Source organism: Elephantulus edwardii, unplaced genomic scaffold, assembly GCF_000299155.1.
Source record: "Elephantulus edwardii isolate Elephantulus edwardi_28Jun2011 unplaced genomic scaffold, EleEdw1.0 scaffold00116, whole genome shotgun sequence".
Taxonomy (NCBI): Eukaryota; Metazoa; Chordata; class Mammalia; order Macroscelidea; family Macroscelididae; genus Elephantulus; species Elephantulus edwardii.
Window position 1 is genome coordinate 9300945 of NW_006399866.1, and position 17550 is coordinate 9318494.

The window sequence follows — 17550 nt, forward strand, 5'->3', positions numbered from 1 at the left end:
GCACAGGACAGAGCGGAGTTTAGGGCTGTTGTACATAGGGTCGCTATGAGTCGCAGGCGACTCGACGGCACATAACAACAACAACAACAACAGATATATAAAGGAAAAAAAGTGACTGTATTCCCCTAAAGCTTATTTACCCAAAGAAGTTTAGTTGCATTTAGCCTGTGAAACATAGTTTGCTAACTCTTTTGATACAAGGTGTTTGTAAGTAAAAAAATCTTTTTGTTTTAACTAGTCAACAAAGTAATTATATTTCTCTACGAAAAGGGAGGAGATAAAACCTGTTCTTTCCATATTTCATTGTAGCCTTTATTCATGCAGTTCGTGGGTTTATCATTTCCTTTGACTATTTTGAAGTTGTTATCACATGTCATATTCCTTGCTGGGGCCTGGATTTGTTTTGTGGCCTGTTGAGATAGTTAACCTGTCTATGTCTGGTTTTCTTAGTAGTGAAATAATATATCCACTTTTATCATCATAGTCAATCAGTATCCATTGAATATTTTCTGAATATGGCACCTGAACAAAGAATTTATTTAGCTAGTATTTATTTAGAACCTACTCTCCCAGGCCCTGGATGTTAAACGCACACATGTAGAATCCCTCTCTTACACATTGGAATTTAGTAGGGGAGCCATGTGTTTATTACATTCTTTAACTTGTGGATGTTGCCACTTGTGGTACCTTCTAGCTTGTTTCCTTTAATAGGCATTAGACCTGCCATGATTCTGTTTGACATGAGTTTTTGTTGTGTTTTTTTTTCCTCCAGTAGGTCTGTGGAACTAAATGGATTCATGGCATTCAGGGAGCAGTACATGGGGATGTCTGTGCCACCACACTATCAATACATACCGCACATTTTGAACTATTCTGGCCACTCACCACTTCTGCCCTCTCAAGCTCGAAGCCTGGATCCGCAGTCATATAGTCTGATTCACCAACTGGTGTCAGCTGAGGATCTGGAGCCTTTGGGCACACCAATGTTGATTGAAGATGGGTGAGTGAATCCTGATCTTTCTAGTTCCTGGTAGTCTCAAAATATTCCCCTTCCATACACTTACGTGGGACTGCTCTATGTGTAGACCTGAATGGGTTGAAGGAAAACTTTCATTGTTCTGCCTGCTCTAGTAGGTTCTACCTGAAGTTCAGCCTTCAGGCCCACCTACTGCTTGCAACCATTAGTCGTCTGGCCTAGAGCATACACTATCTGATTGCGACGAACTGTGTTGTTTATACAGTCAAGTTGGAACCAACTCATAGTGTATCCTCCAGCAGGGTTTCAGAGGCTGTCAATTGCATGCAACAGGAATTCTGATGGCCTAGTGGTGAGGCACATGGTTTTAATCCACCAGTTGCTCTGTGGGAGAAAGATGGACAATCTCCACCTGTGAAATTTACTGCCTCTAAAAACTCTCTGAAGGATAAGCAGTGGGTTCATTATGACTAACTGGTACTGAACAGCAACAACAAATTGCACAGGAGATTGACCATCTTTCTCCTACAAAGCAGCAGGATTCAAACTAAGATATTAGAGCTCCCTAAAAGACCCTCAAAAGGTATTCTGAATTTTTTTTATTTATACTGACTTATTTACAAAGTTCAAATACATTGTTTTTCACACAAGATTTTCCCCATTTCCTTTACCCTCCACACACACATCAAATTGTGTGACCCTATGGTTAACACTTCCCCCTCGCCTATCCCTTCCCCTTTGCCCCCCCCCATCCTCATACTCATTCTACAATAATGGTTTTATTTTTATTTATTTTTTAAATTTTATTTTATTACTGGTGTGTGAGTGTGTACCGTCAAATCAGATCTGACTGGTACAGGAAGAGATTGTTCCTCCTTCTCCAGCAGAGCATCTGGTGGATTTGAACCATGCACCTCTGGGATTGCAGTACACCTTCTTGCCACTAGGCCACCAGAGCTCGCCTACAATAATGGTTTTATACAGTGAGAGTCTAATTTTAGAACGAGAGACTCCAGTATCCACCCATAGGTGGATAAAACGCACATAAAGTCTTTATAAATCTGAGCACAAGGGTAGAGGGGAAAGAGTCATGCCAAGGGGCCAGAAGAGGAAAAGACTGGACCCCTAAATAAATGTCTTCATAGGCCCTGCTCCTTCGTCCCAAAAATTCTATAGAAGGAGGACTGAAATCTTGCCACCAGGGGGTGCAGTGAGAGCAGGAAAAGCTGACCCTATTCCATTCCCTTCAGTCATCTGGCTTCAAAGCTTTTGTTTGTGCTTTGAGTGAACAAGAGTTTCACTCCATTTAAAGCATTCCTTGCCAGAACTAGGACAGGAGTGACTATGTTACGTGAAATGTTAGGAGACTGCAATATTAAGTTATATTGCCTGATTTTTCTACAAATATCTAAACCACCTTTTTCCTCAGCAAATCTTTTTCACCCCTCTAGCCCTCACGGGCAGCTTTTGGCTTCTGTCTTGTTACATAACAGAAGCTTGTGGTCCATTATCAAAGGCAGGGAGCCTGTTGCCACAACATTTTGTGCCCTCAGGAATACCCTCTCCTTAGCCCATACTTTGACCTCCCAGCTAGTCAAAGTGACTTTTCCTCTCTTTATACAGATATGCTGTGACACAGGCGGAACTGTTTGCCCTGCTTTGTCGTTTGGCTGATGAGCTGCTCTTTAGGCAGATTGCCTGGATCAAGAAACTGCCTTTCTTCTGTGAGCTCTCAATAAAGGATTACACATGTCTCCTGAGTTCCACATGGCAGGAGTTAATCCTGCTGTCCTCTCTTACTGTTTATAGCAAGCAGATCTTTGGAGAACTGGCTGATGTCACTGCCAAGTACTCACCGTCTGATGAAGAACTACACAGGTAAGGGTTACTGGCTGGGGAGGAAATCTCAGACAATGAAACCATTATTGTCCCTGCAAACCAGGTTTACTGACATTCCAAAGGAGAAACATTAAAGCCATACTGGTCTATATTTGAATCCTTTCTATGCCTTTTACTGGCTCCCTGACAAGTCTCTGATCCTCAGGTTCTAAATTCATTAAATGGGCAAGATAACAATACCTCTTCAATCATATAGTTGTGGGCAATAAATTGTATTTATACCATAAAGCTTAGCATGTTGCTAAATGCTTATTTTCATTATATCTGCATTACAGAAGTAAAATAATTCTTCTTGGTAAAATAAAAATCTAAACTTTGTTTAAAGTGTGGAGACTTTGAGCTACAGTATATAATCCACAAAAGAGACTTAGGAATTGTCATGCTACCTGTTGTGTTTTAGGCTATGAGTCAGGTAGGTTATATTATGATCTCATTTTATACTCAAAGTTTCCAGCATTATATGTGTTGTTTTCCTATTTTTATAGATGATGAAATAAGTTATAAGAGGCTTGGATCCATAACCTATATTTGAGTGCTAAGACTTAAGTCCGCGGTGCTTAATTAGCCAGGCCTTGCTCTCCCCAAAAGTGGGAAATAAAATGGACTGGAAAACATTGTGTGCTATGGGTTACACTGGATGGCAGCTGCTTTCAGGTCTATGCAACTTTGAAAAGGGTAGGGACCCCCTCTTATGTGTTTGAGGCTATTACTAGGTCCCTGTTGCCTGGAGCCAGGGTGATTCATGTTGGTTATCTCAAATCTAAACTTCTGTGCCCTGTCTTGCAAGTGTCTTAGCACCCTTATCAGCACTCCTAGCCCATGACCTATAGCCAGTAGACCTGCAGTAAATCTGTATGCAAGAATACATCGGGAACAGTTAAGTTCTTTGGAGGCCTCAGATCCCAAATGTAAGCTAACAAAACCGACCAGCTGCTTTTCCAAGCCCAGGGGAAGATTCAACAGGAAAATAAACAAATCTGTGTCCTTATAAAGCTTATGAGTTTGTTTGTTCGTTTGTTTTCATGATATTGACTAATAATAAATGCTTGTCTGCATAGCTTGGGCAAGTATATCTTAGCTGCCTGTTGTGGATCATTCCATGAATGGTGAGATGTTAAAATCACAGGGCTTAGAAGGACCTGTTCTCCCCATTTTGCAGCCATGGAGTATACTTCCTTGTTCCAAACTGGACAGATGGACAGATGACTTGTTAGGACTTTAGTTGTGTCATTTTATGAATATAAAGAAGTCTTTTAAACCTTAAATTATGTTTGAATAGACATTTTGAAAATCACCTTTATTGAACAGTATAAAATAATAGAGGTTGTAGGATTCCAGGATACAAAAGAGGAGGTAGCCCCATTGATGGAAGCCAACCCATGCTTCCCTACACTCACCTGGGTCGAATCTCGTTGCTAGTACTCAGTAATGGCATAAAGATAAGCCATAAAACCTCAAACTCAAAGGTTCTCTGCAACTGAGGGGAGAAATCTGGATGCTGACTTTATTCCACCACCGTTCCCCACCCCATTTTCTAATAGTTCTTTATTAATGATGTTTACTGGCTTTAGGGTGAACCATAAATGACAGTTTTTAACCCAGCAGACACTTTTTCTTATATACAGAGCTATTTGACTTTACAGATGACCTAACCCCATGTCCAGAGCCTCTAATTCATTGTTTCCATCAACTTCCTATCTCTTGCCCTGTAATTTGGGGTCAGTGGGATGTTTTGATAGCAGTCATTCTGCTCTGAAACTGTAAGTGCTTACAGAGCTGGAGCATGGAGCCCAGGCTCCATATTTGCCTTGGTCTACCAGTCCATGCTAGAGTCCTAGATTATCCCAGGTTTTCTATCAGAATCATTGGCAGTACAGAGTTTTCTCTGGTTTTGAGCTCCATTTGGCACCCTGTCTCACTGACTGCAGCCAGTTCCTTAAGTCCAAAGTAGGGGCTCATATAAGATGAAATATTGAGGAGATTGTTTTATTTCCTAAGGAGTCATCTTGCCAAGAAAGATCTAGAGCTGCATTCTTGTAGTCATTATACTTGAGTGACTTAAAATTTATTAAAAGTGAAACTCTGATTCTTCATTTGCACTAGTCACATTTCAATTCCTCAGTAGCAACATGAGGCTATTGTACATTGTTGTTGAGTTGAAACCAACTAGTTGACTCTCCAGCAAGTTTTCAGAGGCTCTAAATCACATGGGAGTACTTTGTTACTCTCTGTCCCACAGAGCAGCTGGTGGATTTAACCTGCTAGCCTTTGGGTTGGAAGCATACTTCCTTGACCACTAAACCACCAGAGCTCCGTTTTGGCTACTACTAGCAGCTGTATTTTATAGAACAGATACAGAACATTTCCATCATTACTGTAAGCATTAATGAACAACACTGACTCTAGAATTGTATGTTGCTGCTGACTGGGTTCTAAGGCTAAGGAGTGAGTTTGTCATGGCTGTCACTCTATTAGGAATTCTTCAGTGAAAAAAATAAGTTAAACATCAACGTTTTAGTTGTGATTCCATGACCATTGGCCATTTATTATTTGTTTCAAGAGAAAAGATGCAAGAGTTATAGATGACCAGATGCTCTGCTGGAGAAGGAGGAATAATCTCTTCCTGTACCAGTCAGTTCTAATTTGATGGTGTGCGCGCGCGTACGTCCTCACACGTAAAAAGAGTTACACGTGATGCTTTCATAATTTCTAACACTTAAAGTCTTTATTCTCAATTTAGGAGGTTTGGAGGAAAATAGAAACAGATGAAGGATTATTAATTATTATAGTGGTATTACAGGGTATGTGAGGGATTGAGTACTTATACAGAATAGATGAAGGTTTACAGAGGAACAGACACTTAAATTGCACATCCAAGTGGCATTTTTGTAGGTGGTTTTTAGAGAACATGAAGAAGGTAGAGGGATAACACAAAGTCTTAAAAGTTGAAGATCTGGGGAGATGCGGGGGGATTGTGTACCAATGAGGGAGTTTTTCTTTTACTTTTCGGGGAGAGGAGCAAACGGGGGGGGGGGGGTGCGGGGAGAAGGGTGCAACAATGAATGAATGGAATTCCAAAATCTCTGTAGATGTTCATTGAAATGAAAAATAAACTAAATTAATAAAAAATATGCATAAAAAAAGTTGAAGATCACACATTGCTCATGTGTGCATGGAACCAGTTTTGTGGTTTAGAATATGTAAGAGTGAGAGAAGTTAGAGGAAAATAAATAATGATAAAGGTACAGACTAGAAAGGTCATAACAGTGCTCAAAAGTGCCAGTCTAAAGGGAAAAGTGCAGCCAAAGTGCTCTTTGGAGGCAAAGATAGTGAAGCCTCATCTTTCATTCTTTGGGCATGTTCTTAAGAGAGATTGGTCCTTGGAAAGGGATATCATGCTAGGAAAGATGAGGGTTAGCCAAAGAGAGAAAGACCACCAACAAGATGGATTGTTGTAGTGGCTACAGCAGTGGGCTCAAGTGTGTCAGAAATGATGAGTATGCCACAGGATAGGACAGGGTTCAGATTCGTTGTTCAGGGTTACTATGAGTCATATTCAGCTTGATGGCACGTAACAACAACAACAAAGAATGGGGATTGGTGTGTTGGAATTAATGAGACTGGCTCAGGACCAGGAGGGGTTCAGAGCTGCTGTACATAGGGTCGCTATACATCACAGGCAATTCAGTGGCACATAACAATAACATATGGTGACAAGTTTGGAAGCAGGAGTGGCATCCACTTCCTAAACAACATGCCTCTGGAAAATCTATGAACTTTAATAAATGTCAGTAGTTGTAGAGGGGCTTCAGGCCTATTGTTCATAGGGTCGTTATGAGTCGTGCTCAACTCGAAGGCAATCAGCAATAAATAGTACTAACTCATAGTCTACTTTTTAAGCAGAGAAATTACGTGTATGTATTTTAGGAAGATTCTTTTGACTATAATATTCAAAATGGATTGGAAGGGAGAAGATTAAAACAGGATGGATGAGTAGGATGCTGTTTCATAATCCATATAAAAGAAACAAGGCAATAGTGATGGAAATAAAGGGTCTCCACAAGGCTAAGAGATGTCAAGGAAGTAAACTCAGTGAAACCTTACTGAGTTGAAATTTGGAGACGAGTCCTAGGGCTTGGGCCGAGGCCACTAGACTACTAGTAATTTTAACCACAATAATGGAGCCTAACATTATGCTCAATGCCAAGAAAGCAAAAATTCTTACCATCCTGATGGATGGAGAGGAGATTGAAACTGTCAACAGCTTTAACTTGCTTGGATCCACAATTAACACCCTTGGTACCAGCAGTAAGGAAATAAGGAGATGTATTATACTGGGAAAATTTGCAGTTAGGAACCTCACCAAATTATTGAGGAATAATGTCAGTTTGAGGACTAAGGTGCATCTGATTCAGGCCATGGTCTTTCTGATCACTTGCTATGCATCTGAGAGAGCTGGACAGTGAATAAGGATAACAGAAGAATTGATGCCATGGAGCTGTGGTGTTGGAGAAGAGCACTGAACACCCCATGAACGGCCAAGAGAATGAACAGATATGTCTTGGAGAGGATGCAGCCACAGTGCTCTTTAGAGGCAACAATGATGAGGCTTCCCCTCACATACTTTGGACATGTTGCTAGGAGGGGTTATTCCTTGGAGAAAGACATGATGCTGGGAAGGATGGAGGGTTAGCAAAGAAGAGGAAGACACTCAACCAAGTGGATTGATACGGTGATTGCTACAGTGATCTCTTGTGTGTCAGCAAGTGTGAGGAGGGCACAAAATAGAACAGGATTCAGATCTTTTGTTCATGGGGTCGCTACATCGTACTCAACTTTATGGCATATAACAACAGTGGAGCCTGTGGAACAACAGGTTAGAAAATTACTTTGATTTTGGGTTTGTTGAGTTTGGGGTGCATATGGAAACTGTCAAGGTGATCACAGCAAGTGCGAATACAAGAAACTTTAAAATTAGATATATCACTCACTATAAAGCAGCCCCAGCATCGGGTATGTAATCTGTAATTGGCCATAGCTCTTCCCCCAGGCCTGCTCCTGTGTTACTCCCACTCCCCTAAAATGCGTTTACTTTTTCACAGCTTTTGAGTGCAAGTGAGTTTGTTGTCATGAAAAGGTTTTTCCAAAATGATACATGACCACCTCCTTTTCTCAAATATTGAATCATATTTATGATACCCATTTTCTTTAATCAGTCTTATCACAGTGAGCCTGGTGAATATGATTTAAAGCAGATTGTAGCACCAGTCAGTGACTGCTCCTGGCTCTAATCAAGACTTCTCTGTAAGATGCCTTGCTCTAGATGGGCTTTAGTAGACACTTCTATTTCCTAAATACCAGCTCCGTTTCTGCTAGATCTCTGGAAGGTTGCCTTCTAGCCTCTAAATTCAGACTCGTTAAGACTCAGGAAACTCATACGACAAGTTTTTTTCCCTGCAATAATGAAATTATGTTGGTAATATCAACAAATAATAGCTAAACTTTTAAAATATTTATTATGCCAAATTCCATAATAAATTCATTAATTGTATGCTTTATCCTCACCTCCAACTTGTAAGACTGGCACTGATATTTTTCTTGTTTATGGATGAGGAACATAATAGAAAACTGGAAGCTCAAGGCTGCAAAGCTAGAAATAGTTTCAGTTATGATTATCACCTAGTTCTGTTGTGCTCCAAAGTCAAAGTTTTTTACTGTTAATCTATAGTTGTTATGAAGTCATTTCTTATTTATGGTGACCACAAGTGTGTTAGAGTAGAACTCTGTTACATAACATTCTCTGTGGCTAGTTTTTTAAAAAGTAGATCACTAGGACTTTCTTCCAGGTGCCTCTCAGTAGACTCAAACTTAGAACCTTTTAGTTAGCAGCTAAGTCCATTCACTGTATTATTCAGGGACTCTAGTATTACTGAATGTTTTTTCTTCCAGAACCTTTTCAAAAGATTTTGACTTTCTGGAATGTGTCCTAAAGCTTCAGTTTAATTTTTAAATCAGAGATTTAAAAAGCAGATATGGGGGGGGGGAAGCAGATACGGTAACTCTCTACAGGTTATGACTGATCCCTGTTTCAGGAGTAGATACGTCCAGACTAATGAAGAAAAAAATTGGACCTCTTGGGCCCCTTAATGGGACATAACTTATGTAGTGTCGACTTCAATTACTGACTGAATGGTTCAGTGGTTTGGGGGATCCTGGCAGGAATGTTTTTCTTGTCCTAGCATGTTTGTGTAATGGGAACTTAGAAGAAGAATGAGTGTGTTTGTCCAACTTTCTGGCTTGAGTACTGATAATTTGTAGACAGGGAATACAGGGGCGTTAGAACTGTAGAGTGGGCAGATGTGGAGGAGGCACGGCTGCAGGAGAAAACGGACCCATAGAACAGAGACTGACTTTGTTTATCAAGGGGTGAGATGTAGGGTGTGGAGGAAAGCTTTGCAGTCAGACTAGTGGAGACTGAGTGGAGCTACTGGCTGACTGCCAGCCTTCACCATTTCCAGGGTTTCACTCTGGTTGCCTACCCTAGGAAATTTTAAAAGAAGGCATGTGCTATTTTTAAGAGATCTAGGGTAGATGCTCTGACCAGACATTAGGAAGCTCTCTTGGAAGTACCTCAGATCCAGATTTTGCTAGGAATAAGTTTGTTACTGCTGGCTTGGGCTCTGGCTCATAGCCACACACCTGCACATTATGCAGTGCCAGATTGAACACTTGGGGCAAGAGGTTGCTGATTAAGGGGGCAGAACATTATCTTTACTTGCTACACTGCTCAACCACTAGACAGATGCTAATATGGTTTCTGTCATTGCAGACACACTCACACACACACCCCTAGTCCAGCAAATACTAGCAGGAATTTGAAATAAGCATCTTTCTTCCTCCTCAAGAACTGAAGTATCCTAATGAGACATTCATGCATCCACCAACTGCTCTGAGGGAGAAAGATGGGTAGTCTCTTATCTTGCAGTTTGCAGCCTCAGAAAAACTACTGGAGGGTCGGTTCTGGCTTGACAGCTATGAGAGTTGAGTGAGAGATGAGGCTTCTGTCTCAGGTGGTTAACTATGGTTGCCTGCCCTGGGAAATTTGAAAAGAAGGCCTGCGCTATTCCTAAGAAACGGGATAGATCTAGGGTAGATGATCTAACATCATGGAGGCATTGCGGGAGCAAGTTGTGTGCACTGTAGAAAATTTAACTTGGGCCTTCCCTGAGTTGTGGGAATACAAAGCCCAGAGGTTCCCTATGGTAGGACATAGAAGCCTTTCGCAGTTGACAGTTAAGAAGAAAACAGGGATCAAGGCAGACCATTGTAATGCTTAGAAAAGTCACAGACTCGGAATCTAAAACCTTTAGTTTGAACCTTGGCCCTACCACCAATTTATTTGCTCTTTAAACATGAAAAAGTCAGATCTGCTTCTGTATTTCTAATAAGGTGATAGCACTTCCTTCAAAGACTGACAATATATATGAAAGGTCCTAATACGTATAGAGACCTAGTGGTAGTAATAATATAATAATATAAAATAATCTCTCTAAGCTATAGTATAAAGGAGTTTTTAATGTTTCATTAATGTATTGGATCCAGTTACATTATATACACAAAAATACTTAACAAAGTGCTATAAAGTAGCAAATACTCAACAAATGATAGATAATATGTGTGTTGTTATTGTTAGGTGCTGTTGAGTTGATTATGTCTCATAGCAACCCTGTGAATAACAGCTCTAAACCCTGTCCTATCCTATGCATCCTTATCATCTCTGACACATTTGAGCCCATTGTTGTAGTCACTGTCAGTCCTTCTTGTTGAGAGTCTTCCTCTTTTTCGTTGATCTTCTACCTTTCAAAGAAATAGTCTCTCCTAGCAGTATGCCCAATGTATGTGAAATGAAGCATCATCATCCTTGCCTCCAAGGAGCACTCTGGGTGCACCCTTCTCCAAGACACATCTGTTTGTTCTTTTGGCTGTCCATGGGATAGTCCGTTCTCTTCTCCAACACCACAACTCAAAAGTATCAATTCTTCTGTCATCTTTATTCATTGTCCAGCTCTCAGATGCATAGCAAATGATTGAAAAGATCATGGCCTAGATCAGGCACATCATGGTATTCAAACTGACATCATTGTTCCTCAGTAATTTGGAGAGATCTTTGACAGTAGACTTTCTCAATACATCTCCCGACTACTGGTACCAAGAATGTTGATTGTAGATCCAAGTAAGATGAAATCATTGACAGTTTCAAACTTTTCTCCATGTATCGTTCTGCTTTTTTGGTCCGTGGTTGTTGTGTACCGTCGAGATGGAATTGATGCATAGGTGACCCTTCAGAGGGTTTTCAGAAATAGTTGATGACTCAGGAAAAAATTGCCCACAGGCAACAGGTGGGTTCAAACTGTGTGCCTTTGGGTTGGCAGTGCAACTCCTTATAAGGACCCTTTTTTGATCCAATGGTGAAGATTTTTTATCTTCTTTACATTAAGATGCATTTCGAGTCCTCCTCACTCTCAGGAAGCAAAGTTGTGTGAACTGCATAATGCAGGTCCACCTAATGCAGGTTGTAGATGAGTCTTCTTCCAGTCCCCACATTCTTCTTTGTAAAATCCAGCTTCTCAAATGATTTACTCAGAATACAGATTGAATAGGTAGGGAAAAAGGATACAACCCCTTACACACACCTCTCCTGATAAACCATGCAATGTCCCCTTGTTCACACAACAGCTTCTTGATCTAGGTATAGGTTTCATATAGGCATAATTAAATGTTACAGGATTCCCCTTCTTTTCAACATTAGCCATAGTTTGTTATGATCCACACAGTCAAATGCTTTTGCATAATCTATAAAACATAATAGTATTCTCAGCTTTCAGCCAGGATCCATTTGACATCAGCAGTTACATGCCTGGTACATGGCCTCTTCTAAATCCAACTGAAGTTCTCTATCAAAATACTGTTCTAGCCATTTTTGGATGATCTTCAGCAATATGATGCAAAATATGCATGTGATATTAATGATGTTATTATTGTTGTTGTTGATTGCCTTCAAGTTGAGCACGACTCATAGTGACCCTGTGAACAAAAAGCCTGAAGCTCCTCTACAACTGTTGATATTTATCAAAGTTCATAGAGTTTCCAGAGACATGTTCTTTAGAAAGTGGATAATTTCCACATTCTTTGGGGGGAGGGAGGTGGTGTGGTTGGTGGTTTTATTTTGTTTTGTTTTATTGAAAGAAAAGTCAGATAGCCAAATGTTATCTACTATCCACAGAGAAATTCTGAGTATTATTTGTTTTGGGGGTGTTTTTTGTTTCTTTTTAAAATTTTTAAAAATTTTATTATTAATTTCAATGAAAATTTACAGAGACTGGATTTCCATTCATTCATTGTTGCACTCTTCTCCCCTCTCAACCCTCCCCTCTAGTACACGACCCTTTTGGAAAAGTAAATCCACATTCTTTTAGGTTATCTTTCTTGGGAATGGGAATAATATGGAATAAATATGGATCTTTTCAATCAATTGACCAAGCGGCTGTTCTCCAGATTTCTTGGCATAGACTAGTGAGGATGTCCAGAGCTACATTTGTTAGTAATATGTCAGTTGTTAATCTATCGATTACTGGGTCCTTAATTTTTTACCAGTGCTTCCGTGCAGCTTGATCATCTTCCTTCATTACCATTGGCTCTTGTTCATAAGGTCTTTCCTAGAAATTTTTTCCCCAGTGTCAGCCAGTTCTTTTTGATACAGTGACTGTGTGTTCCTTCTATCTTCTTTGATGATTCCTGGATCCTTTAAGATTTTGCCCATAGTGTCTTTCAGTATTGCAACTTGAGGCTTGAATTTGTTTTTTTCAGCTTGAGAAGTGCCAAACGGATTTTTCCCTTTTTATTCTCCAACTCTAGGTCTTTGCACATTATCTTTTGCTTTGTCTTGTCAAGCTGGCCTTTGAAGTTTTCTTTTAATCTCTTCTGTATTTCTTCCCCTTTTCTTTGTTTTGGTTTCTCAACCCTCTAGTGCAATTTTCAGAATCACTTCTGACATCCATCTTTGTCTTTTCTATCTTTGTAATAACCTTTTGCTCTTTTAGTGTTCAAGGCCTCAAACCTATTCTGGAGATGATAAATTCAAGGTCTTGTGGACTTGATTTCATTTTCTTCAGTTTCAGTTTGAACCTGCACATGAGTAGTTGGTGGTCTTTTCCACATTCAGCACCTGGCCTGGTTTTGACTGCTGATAATGAGCTTTTTTGATGATTCCAGAGATGTAGTCAGTCTGATTTCTGTGGAGTTCCTTAGGTGAAGTTGATATGTCAAGACACCTTTTGTGGTTTTTAAAAAGGTATTTGCTATAAATAAATCATTGAACATAACAAAATTTAGTCATTTGATCTCCAGCCTCATTTTGTCCCCAAAACCATACTTTCAAACTGCCATTCCTTTGTCATTGTTTATAACTTTTGCATTCTAGTCATAATCAATTATTAATGCATCTTGATTACATGTTTGGTCAATTTCAGACTACAAAAGTTTGTAGAAATCCTCATTTTTTTTTCTCTTTGGCTTTAGTTGTTGGTGCATAATAATCATATGAATAGGTCTTCCTTGTATGCATATGGATAGTATCCTGTCACTCACAACATTGTACATTCAATGTTGTTTGTCATCAAGTTGGAACCACCACATAGCTGATCCTCCAGGTGAAGTTTAGAGGTTGTAAATTGCAAGGAAGGTGATTGCTCATCCTTCTTCCACGGAGCACTGATGTATTCAAACTGTGGGCCCTTAGGACTGCAGTGCAACAACTTATATGACCACCATTAGTAAGAAATTGTCTTTTCCACTATGAATATAACATCATTCTTCAGTTTTTTATTCCTTGCATAATAAATCATATGGTTATCAGATTCAGAGTGGTCCATGACATTCCATCTCAGTTCATTAATGTCTATAATGTTGATCTTCATGTGTTCCATTTCATTTTTGACAACTTCCAATTTTCTTAACATTCATCTGACATACATTTCACATTCCATTTCTTAAAGGATGTTTGCTGCTGTTTCTCTCCATTTTGAGTGATTTCTAATCTGGCCTCTACTTCTAATACTATATTCCTCTGTTGTTCATAGGATTTTCAGAGACCTGTTATTTCAGAATTGAATGGCCATTCCTGCTTCTTAGTCTGTCTAGGGTTTTTTTAATTTTTCTCTGTTTTGTGTGATTTTTTTTTTGTGATTTTAATGAAAGTTTACAGAAGAATTGGATTTTAATTCATTTATTGTTGCACATTTTCCTCCCTACCCTCCCAAGTTAACTTTTTAAAAAAAAAAAGTTCATTGTTGCTTACTCTGTTGGTTGTTTGTTTGTTTGTTTTTTGCTTACTCTGTTTTAATCAAGGCGCTGTGCTTAAACTTGTCAACCATGGGTGACCCTCCTGCCATTTGAAACAACAATGGCATAGCTTCCAGCATCATAGCAATACACAGCCCATCTACCTTATTACTGGATGTCAGTGTTGTTGTTATGTGTTGTTGAGTCCCCTGTGACCTGTAGGGACCTTATGTACAACAGCTCTGAACCCTTCCCTTTCCTGAGCCAATCTTCACCAATTCTGACACACCAACCCCCATTGTCCCAGTCCATCTCTTCCAGGGTCTTCCTTTCTTGTGCTGTCCTCCACCCTTCTGAGCATGAGGTCCTTCTCAAAGAATGGTCTCTTGGCCACGTGCCCAAAGTATGTGAGACAGAGCTTCAAAATCCTAGCCTCCACGGAGAAACTTGGTTTTACCCTCTCCAAGTCAGGACTATTTGTTTTCTTGGCAGTCCATAGTATGTTAAAGACTCCTCCAGGACCACAATTTGAAGGCATTGAGTCTTCTTCTGTCATCCTTAGTCATTGTCCACTCTCTGATACATAGCAAGTAATTGTAAAGACCATGGCCTGGATTGGGCACACCTTAGACTCTAGACTGACAGTTGTTGCTTTTCAGCACTCTGGAGAGGTCGCTGACAGCAGATTTTCTCAATGCAATTCATTTTTTATTTCCTGACTGCTGGTGTTAAGAGTGTCCATTGTGGAGCCAAGCAAGCTTTAATTGTTAACAACCTCAATCTCTTCTTCATCTGTCATGGCGCTGTCAATTTGTCCAGTGGTGAGAATCTTTGTCTTCTTGATGTTAAGCTTCAGTCCATATTGAGGACTACAGTCCTTAACCTGCAGCAAGTGCTTCAGATTTTCTCCAATTTCAGCAAGCAAGGTTGTGTCATCTGCATAAAGTAGGTTGTTGATGAGTCTTCCTCCATTCCTGATGCCACATTTTTTCTCATAAAGCCTTGCTTCCCGAATAATCTGTTCTGCATCTAGATTGAAAAGGTATGGAGACAGGAGCTCTGGTGACCTACTGGCAGAAGCTGCATTGCAGTCCCAGAGTCATGTAGTTGGAGGCCACCAGCTGCTCTGGGGGAGAGGGATCGGCGGTCTCCTCCTATGTAATTGACTGCCTCTGAGGACCTGTTGGAGGGTCAGCTGTGGGTCAGTTCTGACTCTACAGTACTCAACAATGATAACATACAAACTTTAGAATAATTCAGTTAACTTGTAAAAAATCCGGTATGTGTGTTCATTGAAAAAGAAGGTGTGAAGACAGGATGCATCCCTGATGCACTCCTTTCCTGATTTTGAACCATGCAGTGATTCCCTGCTCTCTTCTGAGGACTGCTTCCTGTTCCAAGTATAGGTTTTGCATAAGTACAGTCAAGTGTTCTGGGATTCCCATTTTCCTCAAGGTTAGCCACAATATGTTGTGAGCCACACAGTCAGATGCCTTTACATAGTCAATGGTTATTTAATATGAATTTGTCTAATATCCAATCAGATAATGTATTGATAAAGTAAAAATTATTGGGCTAGGCTTAGAGAAAAACTCAATCTATCATCAAAGCTCAAATCAGCAGCCCTAAAAGAAACACCAATTCAGACTGAATGGAAGCCTTTCTATGAGGCAGCATGTTACAGTTCTGCATTGTAGATACCTGCTGCTCCAGCTCCCCCTAGTGCTTAAGAAATGTGGGTTTCTTTGGTCCTCAATCCAAAGACCCCACTGCTGTTGAGTCAGTTCTGACACATAGCTAGAAAACACCCAGCTTGGCCAGGAAGGCAAGCCTTAGCAAAGCCTTCAAAGTCATCACAGAAAGTAATAGTTCCCAGAAAGCAATACGAAGTACATTCCTTGTTATTTAATCTTAATAATGTAGGGCCTTCTTGCCTGGCACGGAATTCCTGAACCCAGATCTTTCTCCCAAGAAGCAGCCCTGGGACTACACATCTTGCCTGTGGCTGACCTGCATCTAAGGTCCATCTGGAATTATCCTTGGCTAATTTCCAAGCCACGATCTGATATTTACTTTCATAAAGTTTGACATTTCTGTTTCTCTATTAAGTCTTTATTCCTTGATTCAGTGGTAAGTAGTATTCCCTTTCATGACTCAGAATTCTAGACCCAAGGATGAAAAACCCTGGGTCTCCTTTGCTTCAGACTTATTCTTTCTCCCAAGTAGCTCACTCTTAAGCCGAAAAAAGGATCACAGCTAACTTGAATCCTTCTGGTAAGGGATATCAACTTAAGATACCAGAAAAAGTAAAACCTTGGTGGGTTATCTCAGGTTTCTAACTCTGTCATACAGGATCTGCCACCTACTAGCCCTATGCCTGTGAACCAGTCTTCTGCCTTCTTTGAACTTAAGTTTCTTATTTGAACACTCATTATTATTTCACCTAATTCATAGAATTTAGGGAATTAAATGAGATAAAATACACAGAAAGCACTCAGCACAGAAGTTAACATGACATGAAGGCTTGGTATTTGCCTTCCATTATAGCTGAATTCAGGAATCTCTTTGTTATCTCATTGCTTTCGAGTGAGTGACTCGTAGCTGTCCACCCAGCAGGTTTTCAGAGGCTATAAATTGCAGAGGAGGTTGTCTTGTCTTTCTCCCAAAGAGCAGCTAGTGGATTTCTGCTGGCAGCACAACTCCCCACCCACTAGGCCACCAGAGCTCCCTGAAATCGGGGATACCAAAGTAAAGTTTTGCTGGCCATAAAATCTCAGCCTTACATTAAACAGTGATCCTAAATGAATACTATTAGCAACTGTATCTGGATTGTAGCAGAGGCTTACAGAATTACACTAACTGCTCCCATCTATATGTCACCAATTTAAAAAAAAAACAACCACCGAGTTCCTTATCACTGAGTCAGAACCAACTCATTGCTGACCTTCCAAAGGTTGTAAATCATAGGATCACCCATCTTTCACTGGTGAGTTTGAGCTGCCAAGGAGGCACCACCACCTTTGAATTAACAACAGAATTCCCTACAGACTACACCACCAATATTATTGTGCCGTCGAGTCAGTTACTGCTCATACTGATACTAATCTGAACCATGTTATATCCTGTGCCATCCTCACCATCTCCGATATACTTGTGCCCATTTTTAGAGCAGATTATCCGAAGGCTGGGCTCTATGAGGAGAATTGTGGCATCAGGATTGGTGGAAGATCTGTTAACAATCTGGGTTATGCAGATGATACAACCCTGCTTGCTGAAACTGAGGAGGACCTCATGCACTTGCTGCGAAGGGTCAAGGACTGCAGCCTTCAGTATGG

The 17550-nt window shown here is 40.3% G+C and overlaps 1 protein-coding gene across 3 annotated transcripts in view; it reads left to right on the forward strand.

Moving 5' to 3' along the window:
- The window catches only part of NR6A1 (nuclear receptor subfamily 6, group A, member 1), a 348076-nt gene that overhangs the window by 323880 nt on the left and 6646 nt on the right, over window positions 1-17550 (forward strand). For 2 of the 3 annotated variants that reach the window (XM_006892576.1, XM_006892575.1), the window contains exons 6-7: window positions 773-1000; window positions 2600-2854. In XM_006892576.1, coding sequence (XP_006892638.1) covers window positions 773-1000; window positions 2600-2854 — 483 coding nt within the window. The remainder of the gene's footprint in view (window positions 1-772; window positions 1001-2599; window positions 2855-17550) is intronic. The other variant, XM_006892577.1, reaches the window with a different exon arrangement.